This window comes from Sorex araneus, chromosome 3 (assembly GCF_027595985.1).
Source record: "Sorex araneus isolate mSorAra2 chromosome 3, mSorAra2.pri, whole genome shotgun sequence".
Classification (NCBI taxonomy): domain Eukaryota; kingdom Metazoa; phylum Chordata; class Mammalia; order Eulipotyphla; family Soricidae; genus Sorex; species Sorex araneus.
This window is the reverse complement of record NC_073304.1, coordinates 116,242,022-116,262,420: the sequence shown is the minus strand read 5'-3', so window position 1 is coordinate 116,262,420 and position 20,399 is coordinate 116,242,022. Positions and strand designations below refer to the sequence as shown.

Below are 20,399 nucleotides of genomic sequence, written 5' to 3'. Positions count from 1 at the left end.
TTATTCGCCCTTTTTGGGCTTATTCCTGCCTGTCTGGCCAGGGACAACTCCTGGCAGTCCTCAGGGGAACCATATGTGGTGCCGGGGATTGAGCCCCGCCTGGCTAAGCACCTTACCCACTGCACTCTTTCTTCAGCCTCTACTATTTTGTTTGGTCTTGAAACTTTTCTCTTTTTCCCTTTGTTGTCAATGATGTTGCAGTGCCAGTGCCACCTGGTTGTGGTATTTGAACACCTGGTTATGGAGACTCACTGGGGTTGTGTGTTAGGCTGTAGTGTTCACGCCTACTCTTGCACTGCCTGAGGCTTTAATTGTGGAGACTGCAGAGCTGGGTGTTCACAGCCTCTGCGAGCAGCACTGACACTCTCCCGCCGGGCCTGCCCCGGTGCCTGCTAACCAGGACCCTGAAGTAGTAGGCTTTTGGCCTTTATAACTGCAATATAATGTCTGAGTGCTTCAAATACATAAGTATATTGAAGTGACAATTTTTTTGTGTCTTGAAAATCTTAAACATTGCTAGTTTAAGGAGGAAATTCCTTATTCAGTTTTACAATAGAATATTCAAGGTATAAAAGAACTGAGTTACTACAGTACGAATTTGTATCGGCTTTATAGGCTTGACAGCTGATGTTGAGATTATTATGTATAAAAATTACCAAGTAGGAATATACTTGACCTAATGTCCTGAAATTGTTAATCTGTTTTTCTCTATTTCCTTTTGGAAATAAATGAACTGAAGATTTCAGAAAAATAACTTTTATATAAAACAAATGTTTTTATACACTTCATTTTTATTAAAATGTTTTTTTCTAAATTGTTCTCAAAAATAACTTTTTAATTTTATTTTTTTATTGAATCACTGTGAGACACAGTTACAAAGCTTTCATGTTTGAGTTTCAGTCATACAGTGATCAAACACCTATCCCTTCACCAGTGCACATTTTCCACCACCAAAATCCCCAGTATCCCTCCCCATCCCAACCCTTCCCCTGCCTGTGTGGCAGACAATTTCCACAATTCTTTCTCTCCTCTCTCTTCCCCCCGACCCCCCCCCCGTCTCTACTTTGATTACATTCAATATTTCAATGCCAGTCCCACCATTATTATTTGGAATTTTCCCGCCACCATTCACTCAAACCTGCAAAAAAGGCAATGCTAGACAATTTGTTTTGTTTATTATGAATAGCATATGATGGAATTCTAAAATTTTAATAATTAGGGTCTAGAGAGATCTCTGCAGTGAGGTGCTCAGTTCTGAGATTTGTTTGTGTGTCTCTGGGATCACTGCCATTAAAGACCTTAATAAGTAGCTGGGGGCAGTTTGTGGGCGTTATCTCAGGGTTCCATGGGGCAGGGGACAAGAGGGACTGGCTCCTCCGCTGTCCTGTGAGGCCTGGCGTTTGCCGTCATAGCTCCCAGGTGCCTGGACTTCTCATTGAGCTTTGGAAGATGCTGATTGCTCCCGCCTGTCGCAGAGTCAGAGGCATCTCTGCAGTGAGCTGCTAGGGTCTGCGATTCGCTTTTGTGTCTCAACAGTAACTTTTCTAACGAAATTATGAATATTCTTCTATGGGAAAGCCATTTGTAAAATAATGTTTTAGAAAATTGCTTCCTAAGGGCCAGAGCAATAGTAGAGCAGGTAGAACGTTTGCCTTGTGGCAGCCAACTCGGGTTCAATCCCCGGCATCCCATATGGTCCCCCGAGCACTGCCAGGAGTAATTCCTGAGCACAGAGCCAGGAGTAAACCTGAGCACACCAGGTGTGACCCAGAAAGCCAAAAAAAAAATTTTTTTTGTTTTCTAAAACAATTTTTAGTTTTTCTTCTGCTATTGGGGCTGTATGCATAAAAATATTAGAATGTTCATCTGTTGAAAGCCACTCATTATTAAATAATTCATTTTGCTTTCTTCTAGAAGCCATTAGGGCAGGGTAGGTAAATTACTGTTTCTGGTTATGAAAGAGTTGTTAGAACAAACTGAAGTTTTGCTTTATTTTCCTCTTTTCTGTTAACAGCCAGTCGAGTTGGAAATGGCTGGTCCTAATCAACTTTGCATTCGCCGCTGGACTACAAAGCATGTAGCTGTTTGGTTGAAGGATGAAGGCTTTTTTGAATATGTGGATATTTTATGCAATAAGCACCGACTTGATGGAATCACATTGCTAACACTAACTGAATATGATCTCCGATCGCCGCCTCTGGAAATCAAAGTGTTAGGGGACATTAAAAGGTTAATGCTTTCAGTCCGAAAATTGCAGAAAATACATACTGATGTTTTAGAAGAGATGGGCTACAACAGCGACAGCCCACTGGGCTCCATTTCCCCCTTCCTCAGTGCTCTTCAGAACGCAGAGTGGCTCTGTAATGGGGAGCCTTCACAGGACTGTGACGGACCCATCACCGATTTGAATTCTGATCAGTACCAGTACATGAATGGTAAAAACAAACATTCCGTTCGAAGACTGGACCCAGAGTACTGGAAGACCATATTGAGTTGTGTATATGTTTTTATAGTATTTGGATTCACATCTTTCATTATGGTTATAGTCCACGAACGAGTACCTGACATGCAGACTTATCCACCACTCCCAGATATATTCTTAGACAGGTAAGCTTTGGTTATGATTCCTAAGTTTGTACAGGATTGCTATAGCAGCAATGAAATAATATACTTATTTTGTTGGTATTGCTTTGAGTGATACTTTCTATTGGCTTTACCTGTTAATATATGAAGATAAGACTTTGAAATCACGTTTTTTCTTAGAATCAATTAGAACTTAAGCCTAGGTAAGTTGAGGAGACTACTTCTTGATTTATTTTTCTGTAGAAGTCCCAACTGCACTTCAGATTCTGTGGGGAGCGGGGTGGGGTTTGGGCCACGAAGCTGTGTTTGGGTTTACTGCTTGCTCTGGGCTCAGGGACCAGGCTAGGGATTACTGCATTTGAGGAATCTGCCTTTGGGCACTTGGGATTTTAAATGGTCTTCTGGAACTGTCATTTGCAATAAATAGAATTTGATTGATTTTGTTTGTTTGTTTTTGGCTACACCCAGTGATGCTCAGGAGCTATTCCTGGCTCTGCTTAAGGGTCACTTCTGGTGTAGTCAGGGAATCCTGTGTTGCTGGAGTTCAAACTAGGATTTGCCACATGCAAGGTGGTGCCTTAACAAATCTGTCTCTTTGCCAAGGAATTTGATTATTTTTTCAAAAAGGATAGACTAGAAAAACAAAATAATATGATAAACAGGAATCTGCTTTTCTAAAATAACTGGCCAACATGTTACATCACTAGATTAATTTAAAATAATGTACAGATTCACTGATAGTATTCTCTTATCTTTAATAAATGGTGGAGTAGACCTGGAGAGATAGTACAGGAGTTAAGAGGCTTACCTTGCATGCAGCCAGTCTTGGTTTGATCCTTCTACTACAAATGGTCCCTTGAGCACTGCCAGGAGTAACTACTGAGCACTGCTGGATATGGTCCTAAAACCCTAAATATATAAATGTTGGGGGACCTGAGAAATAGCACAGCAAGTAGGGTTCAGTCCTCAGCATCCCATGTGGTCTCCCAAGCACTGCCAGGAGTGATTCCTGAGGGCAGAGTCCGAGTAACCACTGAGCATCACCAGGACAAAAATAAATAAAAGTACATCTTGGATGTATAAAAAGAATGTAGAATATTTGAGATTAGTGGAACAAATACTCAAAACTTTTAGTTTTTATTATTTGTGAATTTAAAATTTTTTGTTCCTGCAAATACCTTATAGCATGTGTTTTAAAACAAATGATTTAAAATGCATTAAGATGTCAGAAAGACAAGTATTTCATATTTTGTTTCCTCTCAACCCCTGACTGAAACTATTTTAAAGAGAAGGTTTTTTTATTTAAGTCTCAGCCCATAGGGATAGGATGAATGAGAGAAAACAACCTTACTTATTAGCTGACATAATTTTGGAAGTTTGGAAGTAGGTGGGTGAGTGGCAGCTAGCAAACGGAAAACACCTGTGTCTAAAATGGCAGTCAAGAAAACAGAACAAACTGATCTGTGTTGTGGATTTTTCAAAGCCCTGAGTGTTCAGGAGGTGCGACCGGGAGTGGGAGAAGGTAGGTGCTAAGATAAGGGCAATAATATGGAAGCCATTTCAGATGCTGTGAAGTTCCTGTTCCTCCTCATTACATACATTTTTGTCTAAATATAAGCAGAAACACCCTGAGGAAATAAGAAATTGTGTTTGGGCAGAGATTCTTCTAGGCAGCCTAAATTTTCTGCAAGGTGCAGAAATCCTGAATTGATACTATGCTGAACATATATAAGGAATGGCAAGCAAAAGAAGGGAAAAACAGAGATGAGGTCTGAGGAAACAATTAGGAATCCAAATACTGTAGGGACCATTCTAAAGAATTTATCTTTGATTCTGAGTGAAAAGGAAAACCTTTGAAAACAGAGAATGATCTCAGAGGGTTATTTCAGAAGGTCTCTAGGGACTGGAGAGATGGTATAGGAGGTAGGGTGATTGCCTGGAACACAACTGACACTGGTTCAATCCCCAGACCCCATTGGAAGGTCCCCCAAGTCCCTCTAAGAGTGATCACTAAATACCACCAGGGGTGGTACCAAAACAAGCAAAAAACCCACATAGAAGATCTTTCTAGTTATTATCCTGAGAATAGCTTGTGTAAATAGGTGGTATGGAAAGTCAGGGATTAAATCATTGATTTTATACAGATAAGAATGATGGTGATTGGATGGTGATAGTATTGATAGAGAAGGTGTGAGTCACATTGACAATTTTTTAATTGACAGTCAACCAGATTTGCTAATGGATTTGCTTGTTAAGTAAGAGAAAGAAGTCAAGGACTATCCCAAGGTTTTTTTTGTCTAAGAAGCAAGGATAGATTTTTACAGAGTTAGAAAGACCAGGGGAGGTGCCAATTAGAAAAAAAGAGTTGTTCAGTTTTGAATACAATCATTTATGAGATAACTTTTATATCAAATCAGATATCGGCTAGGTGACTTGTCAGAATACGTACAGCAGAGTACTGTCTATTCATAAAAAAGAATGAGGAAGGTTTCTTTTCTCTGATAGGAAGAGGTGAGATTTGCAGGGTTGGGGGGAGTGAGCTTCCAGATCATGGAGTTTAAATAACAGACAGATATTCTGTAATAAAAGGAGCAACGTCAGGACTCCAAAAAGTCTAGGACAAGGAAAGTATAAAGTGAGCCCTTGATGCATTTATTTGTGAAATTTTTTTTAAAAAAAACCTCTTATGAAACTAATATTCAAGGTCAGGATAAACAGGCAGGAGGACTGGTTGGAAATTACCACAGGGTGTTGGAGGTAGAGTGTAGTTAAGAAAGAGGAGGGTCCATTATGACAAGACTAGTTGGAAATGATCACTCTGGACAAGAACTGAGTGTTGGGGCTGGAGTGATAGCACAGCAGGTAGGGCGTTTGCCTTGGATGTGGCCTACCTGGGTTCAATTCCCAGCATCTCATATGGCCCCCTGAGCGCGGCCTGGAGTAATTCCTGAGTGCAGAGCCAAAAAACCCCTGGACATCAACAGGTGTGACCCCCCCCCCCCAAAAATAAAAGTGTTGAAAGCAGGAAAAGGGATATGATAACCTTTCAGCATCTGTATCGCAAACCATAATGCCTAAAATGAAGAGAGAAAGAGAAAGAGGAGATAGGTGCCTGCCATAGAGGTAGGCGGGGGTGAAGGGTAGCTTGAAGGGGTGGGAGGAAAACTGGTGACACTGGTGCTGGGAAATTACACTGGTGGAAGAATGGGTGTTAGAACATTGCATGACTGAAACACAATCATGAACAGCTTTGTAATGCTCTATCACGGTGACTTGCTAAAATTTAAAAAATTTAAAATACACTAAAATGTAAAATAATTCTGCATGATGTTTTTAATATGGTGTTGGATATCATTCTAAGTAAAGAAAAATTAAACATTTAAAAATAAAATGAGCCTGAGATAATATTGTGCCATAAAGTAAAAGTGTATAGAAAACTAGTGGAAAAGTCAGAAGCATATAGGAACTCATTTCAAGGGACTTACACTGCATAGGGCCACTGGGACATCAAACGGAGCCGTGATGTGGGGCTGGGAAAGAGTATAATGGGCGGGGTCCTTGCCTTGCACACGCTGGTCTCCAAAACCCTCCGGGAGTGATCCCAGAACACAAAGCCATGAATAAGCCCTGAGCATTGTCAGAGTACCCAGTAAACTGAAAGCACTAATATTGAATTCTATTGAACAAAATATGGTGGAATGGGAAGCATATTTTTCAAAACAGTAGCTGTGCATAAATGTGTCTAGCTTGAGTGTTTGTAGCCTCCAGTGTAATAATTGATTCAAGCAAGTAATTAGTGAATACTCAAAAGGTATTAGGTAAAAGAACCAGAGAACAGGAACTTCGTAGATCTGAAAATATCTCGTGTATTATTTAATTATAGAGTTTATGATATGGGGGACACTTTTTCTATGAAGAGCACTAGAGAGATTTTAACAGGATTTTTATCTACATTTTGAATTCATAGTTTGACCATTTTTACAGTGTGGGTATGTGAGTATCTTCTTTTTCTTGCCCTCACACCCAGTATCTATTTTTCAGTAGTGTTCTATAGGTTCCCTGTATAGGTCTTTCACTCCCTTGCTTAGATTTAGTCCTTGGTACTTTTTTTGTGTACATTTATAAATGAGATTGTTTTTAAACTCTTTCTAATGGTTCATTGTTGCATATAGAAGGATAGCCTATTGCTGTGTATTATTTTTGCAGCCTGAAATTCTACTATGTTCATGTATACTTGTTAAAATTTTCCTGTGTATGACATTATATCACTTGCAAATAATGAGTTTCACTCCTTTCTTTCCTACAAAGAAAGCAAATGTTTATAAGGGAAGAATTACAAAATATTAACAAAGTTTCCTGGGTAGAATAATGTGTTCTGTTTTGGAGGTACATATTTAAGAGAGACATCGTAATGCTTGCAACTTACTGTAGGGGATTCATTCTTTTCCAAAAGAATATGTGTAGAAAGAGTGGAATAAAGCAAGCAGGATGGAATATTGATTATGTAAACATTTGGTAGTGAAAATTTCAGTGAAAAATACAACTTTCTTCCAAGTTTTCTTTAACTAGGATCAGAACTACTGAAAGTAAAAATCTGGACAAAGAAGTAAGAGAGGAAAAGAGAATGGGGAGAAATAAACCCCGGAGTCTACACCCAAGAGAGAGCTGGAGTGGAGAGAGGGGAGAGTTCATGAGTAATAAGGTTTTGTTTTGGATGGGCTGTATTATGACGTTATCTGTCATACTGATAATGGAAATGACCCAACTGAAGGCGGGTGGAGTGAGGAAGAAGAGAGTATAGTTGTCATATCCATGAGGAAGTAAAAAGAGATGGATCCAGAAGGTGCAAGAGAGATATCTGTAACAGAAAGGAAAATGGAAATTTAAAGAAAAACAACCACACAGAAAACCAGCGGTAGGTATGATGGTGGGACACGAAGATGTTACTCTCCTGATCCTGTTACTTCTGGGAGCAGAGTTAGGCTAAATTGAAGGTTTGAAAAAAAAGATGAAATGTAAATGGTCATTTAGGAGTAGCATTGAAGCCTTACTTACCTCTAAAGACCTCCTTGAGGTTAGCGGTCATCTGGGTGTTTGTGTTTTTTGTTTTGTTTTTGGGCTGAAATCCAGTGGTGCTCAGGAATCACTCGTGGGGGGCTCAGGGCCCATGGAGGGGGGTTCCAGCATCGAATAAGCTGTGTGCACGGCAGTTGGCCTGTTCACTGGAGAACTATTGCTCCAGCCCATTTTTACCAGCCTCAGTCGCTACACAGATGACGGGTAGGGAATAGGTGGATAATTGAATTTAAGAAGGGTAGAAGTTTTGCAAGGGAATATAATACGGAAAGGGGAAACAGGACAATGAGAATTATTCATCATGGACGCAGAAGAGTAAGGAAGAGGGGAAGCCCTCAGTTTGATCCTGAGCAATACACACAACATCCAAGAGAATATGCTGAACTGAGGAAATGGCTCAAAGGGCTGGAGTACATGGTCCCAGGTACCACTTCCACCCCCCCACTCTTGACGATTTCAGTTTTATAATCAAAAGCCAAGGCTTTGTTTTCACTTGATTGTCTTTTCCCTTGTTTCATTTCTTTATATACCACAGATGAATGAGGTCCAAGATTTATCTTTCTCTGACTTCCTTTGTTTAACATGTGGTGGTGCAGTTCTGGCCAGTTGGCAGCATCCTACAAGGTTTCTTCTTCGAGCCGAGTTACATACCACAAGCACTTTATTAATGTGTCATTGAACATTTGGGTTGTTTCCATATCCTGACTATTGTATTTAGCACTTGCAAGTTACTTTCAAGATTTATTCACATAGTAGAATGTATCTATAGCATTTCATTCCCTTTTAGTACAGAATTATGTTCCGTTGGCTGTATACACTGCATTTTGTATTGTATTTATCAGTTCATAAATGTTGTTTCCCCCTTTAGCTCATATCAGTAATGCTTTCCTGAATCTTTGTGTACCTTTGATTAGGCATATTTCCAGGATGTGGGGATTGGAAACCAAACTTTGACTAGCTAGCTTTCTGCAGTGCCACTTGCTAGAAAGCGCCATGCTCTGAAGCATCTAAAACTTATTCATGGAAAGTCGTAAGAGGTGATGACAGTGTACCTCCTCTGTTCCTTTAGATCTTTGTTTCATTTCTTATAACCTTACATTCCCAGCATACAGCAAATGGGCCTCTTTATTGGTTAACTGACTGCTCTTGGGATTCTGGATAAAATTTGCCTGCTTGAATTGAGAGCCTGAAATGCCAGGAGTTAAATTTATGTTTTTTTAGTAACAACTCCTAATGCATGACTGACGGTGAGGCAGCGAACTTTATTTTTTAATTGGGTCTACTTTCAGGTTGGACCTTCACCATTTCCCTAGTTCCCTAAGGGACTGAGCCAGATTTTCCTTTGCCTGAGTTCCCTCTGGGCTGCTGATGCTTCACCCTTGCCTTGCTTCCTTGCCTTCCTGATCTCATTTCCCCTCCACCCTGTGACTTTCCCTTGGGAAAACTCTTAATTACTTTCACACTGATGTTTGTTTCTGAATTTTATTTGATGGAATTCCAGAAACTTCAGTGCATCATTAACAGTAAATCTGAAGCAAAAAAATTAAAGGCAATCCTACTTATAATAGTGATAATAGAGAGCTGATATCCATAACAGCAAGGGAAGAAATACAAGCACTATAAAAAGCAACCATCAATAATGGCAAAGCCACATCAATCTAGGACTTGTCTTTTGTTCTTCTGTTGTCTCTGAGGTCATTGCCATAATCAGTGTAATAGCCATTGTCCATAGTGAAGACTGAGGAAAGAAAAAATCGTTCAGAAAAATAAGACATAACTGCATAATGAATTCTAGGAAGTTTTGCATCAAGAGAAATGTGAAATATTTGAACTCATGTTTGACAATATTGTCACAGCACTCTGCTAAAATGATAGTGGAGGAGGAATCCTACAAACCCATGAAGGCAAACACAGTAATGATAATGTAAATTTGGAAAGGAGAAATCTGAGTGCCTATTGTGAAATTGGAGTGCAGCTGGGAGTGCCCAGGAAGAGGGTTAATCTGCCCTAGTGAGCTTTAGAAGGAAAAAACCTTCCAGAGCAGGAAGCATCAAGCCTTTCAGCACTGGGATAAGTAAGTGCTTAATATGGAGATAATGGCTAAACGTTGATTTAAGAAGCTTGTCGACTTGCTCTCCTCTTGTAGAAGGCTAGTGGTGATACATTACTGGAAGCAGTTGAATGTAGGCATTCTGGTTTTGGCAACACCCCCGTGCTCAGATGAACAAAGGAACATGTTCATAGCAAATTTTTTTTTTAATGTAGGAGCACTGCTGTTTATTCAGCCATTGATTATCTGATTGAATTGGGCATGTTCATAGTAATTTTTTAAAGGAATTAACTTTGAGACTACTTACTATCATATCCTTCAAGATTTTGAACTTCCTTCAAGTAGTTAGGTTTATTTTCTGCCTCCATTCCCACCCACCCTCAATGTTCCAAGAGAATAAAAGATTCCTTCTTAGAAATGTGCCAGGAATGGGGCCGGAGCGATAGCACAGCGGGTAGGGCGTTTGCCTTGCACTTGGCCGACCCGGGTTCAATCCCCGGCATCCCATATGGTCCCCCAAGCACCGCCAGGAGTAATTCCTGAGTGCAAAGCCAGGAGTACCCCCTGAGCATCGCTGGGTGTGACCCAAAAAGCAAAAAATAAAAATAAATAAATAAATAAATAAATAAATAAAGATATTAAAAAAAAAAAAGAAATGTGCCAGGAAAGAAAAGGATTATAGCTACTGTCATAAGGGAGGTAGACCTATCCCCAGACACTGCAATAAAATCCACAATTGGACAAACTATGTCAATGGCCATAGGTGATTAAAAAAAATTTGAGTACCCTACTGTCAAATATGAATAGTCAGGAATCACTAGGTATATGAGGAAAGCAGACTAATGAAACAGAAAAAAAAGAAAACCAGGAGCTGGTGGGATTGGTGTTGGAACATTGAACGTCCAAAACAACCGTATTATGAACAGCTCTGTAAACCATGGCATTTAAAGTTAGGATGGAAAGACGAAAAAGAAAACCAAGAAACACAAAATGGGAAGAAGAGTGCTTAAAAAACAAACTACTGTTTTCTCAGAGAGGTAAGAGACCTTGGCCAGAGAGACAGTTAAGGCCTTGTATGCTGCTGACCCAAGTTCAAATCCCTGGTACCACATATGGTCCCCCAAGCACCTCCAGGTGTCACTTCTGAGCACAGAGCCAGGAATAGTACCTGAGCACTTCCAGGTATGACTAAAGCTCCCCCTCCCAAAGAGAAAAACCATATTTTAAGACATAGTACCTGTAAACTATAAAAAGGGGAAATTCAGAAGGAATGAAAGCTTTGGAAGATCGAGAGATAAAAATTTTCAAAGAAACATAACAAAATAAGGCATGGGGGTATAATGCACAGTGTATGGCCTACAGGCAATAATGGGTTGGTTTTTTTTTTAATTTTTATTGAATCACTGTGAAATAGTTACAAGTTTTCATGTTTGGGTTACAATCACACAATGATCAAGCACTGATCCCTCCACCAGTGCACATTCCCCACCACCAATATCCCCGGTATACCCACCCTTTCCCACCCTCTCCCTGCCTCCATAGGCAATAATGTTACATTGTAAAATTTAAAGTTATTAAATAATTAGATGGGAAATAGACTTACTCATTGTGACTATTTTACAGTGTATTTAGATACATAATTATCATATTGTATACCTGAAACTAATATATGTAAGAGTGGCTTTAACTAAATAAAATGCTAAAAAATGAAACAAAAGCTTTGCAGAAATTAAAACTGAAAGGAGAAATTTAAAATACAGTCTGATTATTGGAATATAAATTTCAATGAAAATTATAGCATGAGAACAAAAATTAAAAGTAAAGAAAATCAATTCAGGTTTTTTTTTTTGGTTTTTTTTGGTTTTTTTTTTTCTTTTTTTGGGAGGGTCACACCTGGCTATATACAGGGATTGCTCCTGGCTCTGCACTCAGGAATTACCTCTGGCAGTGCTCGGGGCGACCATATGGGATGCTGGGAATCAAGCTGGAGTTGGCCGCATGCAAGGCAAATTCCCTACCCGCTGTGCTATTGCTCCAGCCCCAGAAAATCAATTCAGTTTGCCCAACAATAGGCCAGTAAGACTTTGGGCAAGAAAACAGTGAGGGGCTGGAGTGATAGCACAGCGGGTAGGGCGTTTGCCTTGCACGCGGCCAACCCGGGTTCGAATCCCAGCATCCCATATGGTCCCCTGAGCACTGCCAGGGGTAATTCCTGAGTGCAGAGCCAGGAGTAACCCCTGTGCATCGCCAGGTGTGACCCAAAAAGCAAAAAAAAAAAAAAAAAAAAGAAAACAGTGAGAACATGAGGGGATATTTTATGAAGAAATTTCAAAGAATCGAAGGATGCTTACTTTCCAGACTGAAAGGCCCACAAAGCACCCAGTATAAGAAATGAACAACTAATATCAAGACCCATAATGATGAGATTGCAGAACACTGGTTATAAACAGAAGATCCTGAAAGCTTAAGAGACAAAACTTGGAAATCCAGGCTGAAGAGAGAGATAGTGGAGGGGTTGTGGTGCAGGCTTTGCCTTGCTGACCGTCAATCAGTCCCTGGCACCCCCAGGCAGGATCCCTGAGCACAGCCTAGATCCCTTCCCCCCCCCAATAATAATAATAAGGGTGGTAAGCTGAGAAAGAGATCATAAGATTCAGGAAAGTCCATTAAAATATGTCATTTACTAGCTTTAAAGAATAAATGTATTAATTATTGTTCTCTTGAGTGGGCTATGAATACTTTCAAAGTTATATTAATAGGCCAGAGGGATGGCACAGAGGTTAAAGCACTTACTTGGCTTGCACACAGCTGGCCCAGCTTGATCCTCAGCACCATATGTGATCTCCTGAGTACACTTAGGTATGGCCTACACCTTCATCCCCCCAAGGAATACAGACGTTCATTAAATGAAAGCCAAAATATATGGGCCAGAGAAATAGCACCAGAGGTAAGGTGCTTGCCTTGCATGCAGCTGATCACAGTTCATTGCCCAGCACCTCCAGGAGTTATTCCTGAGCATAGCCATGTGTGATCCCCAACACCGCCCCCAATGATAATAAGATAGAAAATTAAATGTTAAAGCCAACATGTATTTTAAGAAAATTGTGAAATAATGAGAGCATGAGAAAGAAAATATGTGTAGTGTATGACTACAAGATAAGACAGTTAAAAGAATGAAAGTGCCTTTGGGAGCAAGAATGAGGGGAATGGAAAATATTTTCATCGTAAACATTGTAGAAATATATGTGTTTATATATGTGTGTATACACATAAATGTATGCACATATATGCGATTTTTAAGTGTTCATTTTAAAAATTAAAAATTAATTTTCACTTTATGTAACATGGTTACAACAGTACTAATGTTTATGGTATTGAAGTACAAAGTCACTATACCTCACCACCACCAGTGCGCCCAAGACTACCACTGCCCTCTCTCCTCTTACTCCAGCTCTTCATTCCTGCGCCCACACTCCCCACTGCTTGATAATCTGAATTTTGATAAATGTTTCCCTGTTTGGGGCCTGGCAACCAGGCTTAGTGGAATACTTTGCAAGTGTAAGTCCCTGGGTTTGATCCCTTGAACGTCCTGGTCACCATAAGCACCACCATAGGTGGCCCCCTCAGCAATAAAATGTATTAAAAGAGGGCCTAACCCCTCACGAAAACAGTGTGAAGAGGTCTCTTAGAATTGAGTCAACTTAAAATTGAGCTGCCATATGATCCAGCAGTTCCACTGGTGAACAGAAAAGCATTCATTCAAAAGGACATATGTGTACCAATATTCATTGCAGCACTTAGTATAGGAGCTAAGGTATGGAATCAGCCTAGGTGTCCAACAGGTAATGGGTTTTGAAGATGTGGTATACATACAGAGTGGAATAATATGCAGCTATAAAGAAAGATGAAATCACGCAATTTGTTGTAGTCTGATTGGAACAGGAAGATATGCTGAGTATAGTAAGCCAGAAGAAGAAGGACAAACAGAATGATCTCACTTGTCAGTGGTATATAAAATAACTGGATGAGGAAATGTACTATAGTAAAGAGGGATGTGTAGATCAGCCTTGACCCCAGAGTATAGGGAGGAGAAGGACAGAGAAGGAAATCAAGAAGGAAAAAAAGGGATGTAATGGGGGGAGTGGGCATCAGGCGAGTAGGGGACACAGATGTGGGAGAGCCATAGAGCTGTATCCAAAGCACGATTCGGCAACATTGGAAACATGAGAGCTAACTACAGCCACAGAACTTTGAAATGTCAAGGTGGCAGGCGTGGGGGGTGAGTGACAGGAGGGAGAATGGGAACACTGGGTGTGGGATTGATGTTGAAATATTGTATGCCTAAAACCCAACTATTGATAACTTTGTAAGTCATGGTTCTTAGTTAAACAAAAACATTTTTTTTTTTTTAAAGAAGTAAATTCAAGCTTGGTTGTCTGGATCTGAAAGGAGTATACTGGGCAGGCAGTGAGCTTTTTTTTTTTTTCTCTTTATCCAGGTCTACCAACTAGAGGGAGACAGGAAAGGGTTCTTGCTTTTTATTTTATTTTATTTATTTATTTATTTATTTTTTGCTTTTTGGGTCACACCTGGCTCTGCACAGGGATTACTCCTGGCTCTGCACTCAGGAATTATCCCTGGCGGTGCTCAGGGGACCATATGGGATGCTGGGAATCGAACCCGGGTTGGTCGAGTGCAAGGCAAACGCCCTACCCGCTGTGCTTTCGCTCCAGCCCCGGGTTCTTGCTTTTTAATAGAAACCCCTCATGTGGGTCACAGGTAGCGAACAGGGTCTAGTAAATGAGGTACTTTGGGAAAGTTTCTCCACCCTCGCCCCTGTACTACAAATACCTTCTCTCTTAGGAAGAGAGGAAAATTATAGAAAGCAATTTAAACATCAGTATTTTCAAAATATTTTATAGAGAGGGATGGCATTGTTCATGTGCATACTTCTCTTGAGCCCAAATTGTAATTTTCTTTTTCTTTTTCTAGCGTTCCACGAATCCCATGGGCCTTTGCCATGACAGAAGTATGTGGTGTGATTCTGTGCTATATTTGGCTCCTGGTTCTTCTTCTTCACAAGCACAGGTACCTCACTTATTCTGGGGATCAAGGTTTTTACTGTCTGAACATCAAGCCTGGTCTTTCCCTTTGCACTTTCCTTGTTAACGTCCTTCTCCATTCATTGTGACGTTATAGTTATTAATGAAGGAAAATTGGGGTTTGATCAAAAATAATTAGCCAAAGATAATAACTACATATACTACACACTTGGCTTAATGTTTGGTATGAAAGGAAGCAGGGGGGGAGGTTAGGGGGAGGGAACTGTTCTTTCCTTGGAGAGTCATTAAAAAGGTTTTGTATTTCTTTTTAAAAAAACATTATGTATGTAGTTCAGAAGGTATAAAAATTGCTGGATAGGGAAACTGTTTCTTTGGCATTTGTTGTTTTACTGGGGGCTACACCCAACATACCTGAGGACCATGCAGTGCCAGGGATTTGGCTGCATGCAAGGCAAGCATCTTAACCCTAATACTATTTCTCAGGCTCCTTCAAGATTCGCTTAGTTTTGGTTTGGGGGCAACACTGGTGATGCTGGGAACTGAACCTGGGTCTTGCACTTGCAAACCACTCTTTGCTATCTCTCTAGCTTTTATGTATTTTTACTCAAGGTATATAAAGGGAAATTCTTTTTTAATTCAAAAATGAAGAAGCATAAGAAGTTCTTTTCCGGGGTGTGGGAGGGGTAAAAAAAAAAAAGTTCTTTTCCATTTCAATGGGAGAAATGATTTATTTAAGTTTTTAAAAATAAGTGTAATGAAGAAAAAAAATTGAAGAACCATAAAAGTTTGTGAAGCAACTATCGATTGTCTTTGGATAGTGAAGCTGATTAAGGACACCTTTCTGAACTTTTTTATTCTTTCTCCTCACCAGAAAGCTTTGGTTCTAAGTAACAATTAGTTTGAAGGTGAAAAAAAAAGAGTTGGTGATTTTTTTTGTTGTTGTTGTTGCTTTTTCGGTCACACCCGGAGATGCACAGGGATTATTCCTGGCTCAGCACTCAGGAATTACTCCTGGCGGTGCTTGGGGGACCATATGGGATGCTGGGAATTGATCCCGGGTCGGCCACATGCAAGGCAAACACCCTACCCGCTGTGCTATTGCTCCAGCCCCAAGAGTTGGTGATTTTTATGGCTACGTTGAACTTCCATGAAGAGCCTGGCAAGCTCCCTGTAGCATATTCTATATGCCAAATGCAGTAATAATAACAGGTCTCATTCCCCTGACCCTGAAAAGAGCCTCTAATCATTGGGAAAAACGAATAAGGAGAGGCTGCTAAAATCTCAGGGCTGAGACGAATGGAGATGTTACTGGTGCCTGCTCGAGTAAATTGATGAACAACGGGATGACAGTGATACAGTGATGTGGTACCCAGGATAGAATCCAGGTTTGCCATATCCAAGACACGTGCCTGACCTCCTGTCTCTCCAGCCTCCATAAAGAGTTGTGTGGTCTGTTTCAATACGGCTAAAAAATAATACTGCATTACAGTGTAGTTCATGATGACCCAGATAACTGCCCATTTGAATTTTTTATTTGAGATACACTTAATGTAAAATTTATTGCTTTAGGGACCAGGGAGATAGCTTAGTGGGCAGGAATTCATGCTTTGCACCGGGTAGCCTGGTCAGTCTCTGGTGGCCCGTGGCCCCTGCTGGAGAGGACTGCAGGCTCTGGACCAGGAGCAGCTACCAAGCGTGGCCACGGGTTGTAACCATAAAAACAAATAAATATTTTTTACTTAGATAAAAGTAGAAAGATGCCACAGCAGAGCCAAATCAGGTTGGCCTGTCTCTGGGCCTTGGTCTCTGGAGCCTCCTAGGTCAGGGGTGGACTGAGTCCCTGCCCTGTGTTTCACCCACACCCGCTTCCTGTGGCATATCAGGGATCTAGCTGAAAGGCCATGCTGCTGAACCATCCCATTCCACCGCCCCAGTAATCACAGCCCAGGTGGAGCACAGAAAATTAGGTAGGAGAGTTGCATAGAAGCCCACTTAGCTCAATGTAAGAAAACAATAGCACAGGAGACTGGTATAAATAACTCCTAAACATAAAATTAAAAAAAAAAATAATAATAATAAAATTAAATAAGGGCTGAGAATACTGCAGCTCAGTGGTAGAGCACTTGCCTTGCATGTGTGACACCTTATGTGGGTTTGATCCCCAGCACCACAAAAATAATGAGGTAAAAATAGTTTGTTAAGCAAAATATTCTATCCTGGGTACCACATATGGTTCTTCTAATACCCCAAGGAAAGACAGACGTAAGGACCAGAGAGATAATACAGCAGGCAGGGTGCTTGCCTTGCACTTGGCTGATGCAGGTTTGATCACCAGCACTACAGTATGGTCCCCCAAGCCCCACCAGCACTGATCCCTCAGTGCAGAGCCAGGAAAAAGCCCTGGGCATCACTGGGTATGACCCTCCAACAAAAAGAAAACAAAGAGGGGGCTGGAGTGATAGCACAGTGGGTAGGGCGTTTGCCTTGCACGCGGCCGACCCAGGTTCGATTTCCAGCATCCCGTATAGTCCCCTGAGCACAGCCAGGAGTAACCCCTGTGTATCACCGGGTGTGACCCAAATAGCAAAAAAAAAAAAAGAAAGAAAAAGAAAACAAAGAGAGATTTAATTTGTTGAAGTTAATAATTCAATTAACTTAAAGTTAGAAATTAAATGGTTAAATAATCATACTTTTATTAACCAAAAGTTAATAGAGTCTCTTGGCCCTGATCATGGCTGTCCTCACCGGGGCCCCTCGGAGGGGGTGGGTTGAGTTTATGGCCCCGCCACCCCACCCTGAGCAGAGTCCCCGCAGCTGAAGACCTCCGGAACCCAGCCACAGCCATGCTCAAGGCCCCTCTCCACATACATTCGGATGAGCCTCAGTCTGAGATCTCCAAACCTGCTCGGATCGGGACTGGGCTTCTTCCGCCCAGATCCCCCATTTTCCAGTAGCTAGGCGGTCACACCCAGAAACTGCCCCCAGCACTGTGTAATCCCATCAATAGCCAACATCCAGAGACTATAAAACCAAGCTCCCAGAAGCTTGCGGCCTCAAAGACATCTTACAGCCTAGTTCTCCCTCTCAGAGAACCTGGCAAGCTACTGAGAGTGGGAGAGCCTGGCAAACTCCCTGTGTCATATGCCAAAACAGTAACAATGATGGGTCTCATTCCCCTGGCCCTGAAAGAGCCTCCAGTGTGGCACCACTGGGAAGGATGAGTAAAGAGAGGCTTCTAAAATCTCAGGCCTAGGACGAATGGAGACATTACTGAGACCACTCGAGAAAATTGATGATCTACAGCATGATTATGATGATGATGATAATGATGATGATGATGATGATGATGATGATGAACCAAATTATAACTTATTTTAAATCTCTTTTATTTAAGGAATTGTGATTTACAAAGTGATTATTGGTTGAGTTTTAGGCATACAGTGTTTCAGCACTAATCCCACCACCTGTGTTGACTTTCGCCCACCAGCGTTCCCATGCTCCCTAAAACTACGGAAGGCTTCACGAACTCGCATGTCATCCTCATTCGGGGGCCATACTAATCTCTATATCACTCAAAATATCCTTCCTACCACTTATTTAACTTTACCTCTAGTAAGTAAATGTATAATATATGATTAACAAATCTAACTAAACTGAGAGTCATGTGAGCCACAGTTCTTCCTTCTTGCATAAATCTTTTTGTTTTCTTTTAGCGGTATTTCTTATTAATGCAGTCGTTCTTTTATAATAATAAAGCATTGATAGCAAAATAAAACGCTGTCCACTGGGGCTGAAGAGATAGTACAGCTAGTAAGGCACTTGCCTTGCACGTGCCCAACCCGGGTTTGATTTCGTAGCACCACATAAGCTCCCCGAGCCCTGACAGTGATCCCAGAGTTCAAAGCAGTAAGCCCAGAGCACCATTGGGTGCGGCCCCAAAACCAAAGCAAAACAAAACTACAACAGACCATCATTCAGTATGGCAGGTACTGGCCATATATAACTTTTGAATAGTAATTAATGAAAACTAAAGTTAAGGCTTATTTTCTCAGAAGTCCTGCCGCATTTAGAGAGCTCTGGGGCTATACGTTGGTAACTCAGTAGTTTTTAAAATGTCTCCACTGTTGTGGGAAAGTCTATTGGACAGTGATTCTTTAGATGGTCTCAGAAGATTTCTGCCCTCTTCAGAAAGTTTCGAAGTTTTCCTGCATGCTCTCTGTTTGAGAAATATTTGATACTTGGGGTGTTTTTGTTTTGTTTTCTTCTGATCTCTCTTCTTTTTGGTCGCTCTGTTCACAGGTCAATCCTTCTGCGAAGGCTCTGTAGTCTGATGGGCACTGTATTCTTGCTTCGCTGCTTTACCATGTTTGTGACCTCCCTCTCCGTGCCAGGACAGCACCTGCAGTGTACTGGAAAGGTAGCCCGCTACCTTCTTTCTGGTTGTCATTCTCTGACTGGGTTCTCGTGTTTGGCAGGGGTTGTAGGGCGTGCCCTGCAGTGCTGGAAATCGGGACCATGCGCATGAAAAGCGGGTGCTCTGCCACTTGAGTCAAATCCTCAGCCTTCCTCCGATTTCTGGTGGACTGATGGCATCCGATATATACAGTAGGATAGGACTTGGCTTTTTATATTAACACGTGTCTTGGTATTTAGTATCTTAAATAAACCTCTAGAAATAATTCGTTAAAAATACTGGGCCGAGGGGCTGGAGAGATAGCACAGCGGGTAGGGCGTTTCCCTTGCACGAGGCCGACCCAGGTTCAAATCCCAGCATCCCATATGGTCCCCTGAGCATGGCCAGGGGTAATTCCTGAGTGCAGAGCCAGGAGTAACCCCTGTGCATCGCCAGGTGTGACCCAAAAAGCAAAAAAAAAAATAAATAAATAAAAAAATACTGGGCCGAGGGGCTGGAGTGATAGCACAGCGGATAAGGGTTTGATTCCCAGCATTCTATATGGCCCTCAAGCACTACCAGGAGTAATTCCTGAGTGCAGAGCCAGAAGTAATCCCTGAGTATTGCTGGGTGTGGCCCAAAAAACAAACAAAAAAAAGAGTTCCAGGATCTCAGCTTAGGCTCCAGATAAGGAATAAATCCAACGGCTCTAACCCACATGCAGAAGGACAAAAATACCGATTTCTGGTGTTGGAACACGATGTCAGTAAAAATCATGAACAACTTTGTAACTGTGACTCAATTAAATAAAATAAATTTTAAAGAAATATACTGAGTTGATGGGGGCTGGAGCGATAGCACAGCGGGTAGGGCGTTTGCCTTGCACGCGGTCGACCCGGGTTCGAGTCCCAGCATCCCATATGGTCCCCTGAGCACAGCCAGGGGGTAATTCCTGAGTAAAGAGCCAGGAGTAACCCCTGTGCATTGCCAGGTGTGACCCAAAAAGCAAAAAAAATAATAATAAAATAAAATCGGAGGAAAGTTATTTAAAAAAAAAAAAAAGAAAGAAATATACTGAGTTGAGGCCAGAGAGAGAGAGAGAGAAGGCATTAAGGCGCTTACCTTGCATCCCACCACCCCTTGCTCCATATGTGATTCCTCTGAACACCACCAGGGGCTGTTCTTGAGCACAGAGCTGCAATAGTCCCTGAGCTCCACTGTGTGTAGCACAGTA

At 41.3% G+C, this 20,399-nt stretch overlaps 1 protein-coding gene across 1 annotated transcript in view; it reads left to right on the top strand.

The window, feature by feature from the left end:
* SAMD8 (sterile alpha motif domain containing 8) overlaps positions 1-20,399 on the top strand; it is a 56,771-nt gene that overhangs the window by 29,582 nt on the left and 6,790 nt on the right. The window contains exons 2-4 of the mRNA XM_055131719.1: positions 2,015-2,607; positions 14,702-14,797; positions 19,072-19,189. Of these exons, the coding sequence (XP_054987694.1) occupies positions 2,015-2,607; positions 14,702-14,797; positions 19,072-19,189 (807 nt within the window). The remainder of the gene's footprint in view (positions 1-2,014; positions 2,608-14,701; positions 14,798-19,071; positions 19,190-20,399) is intronic.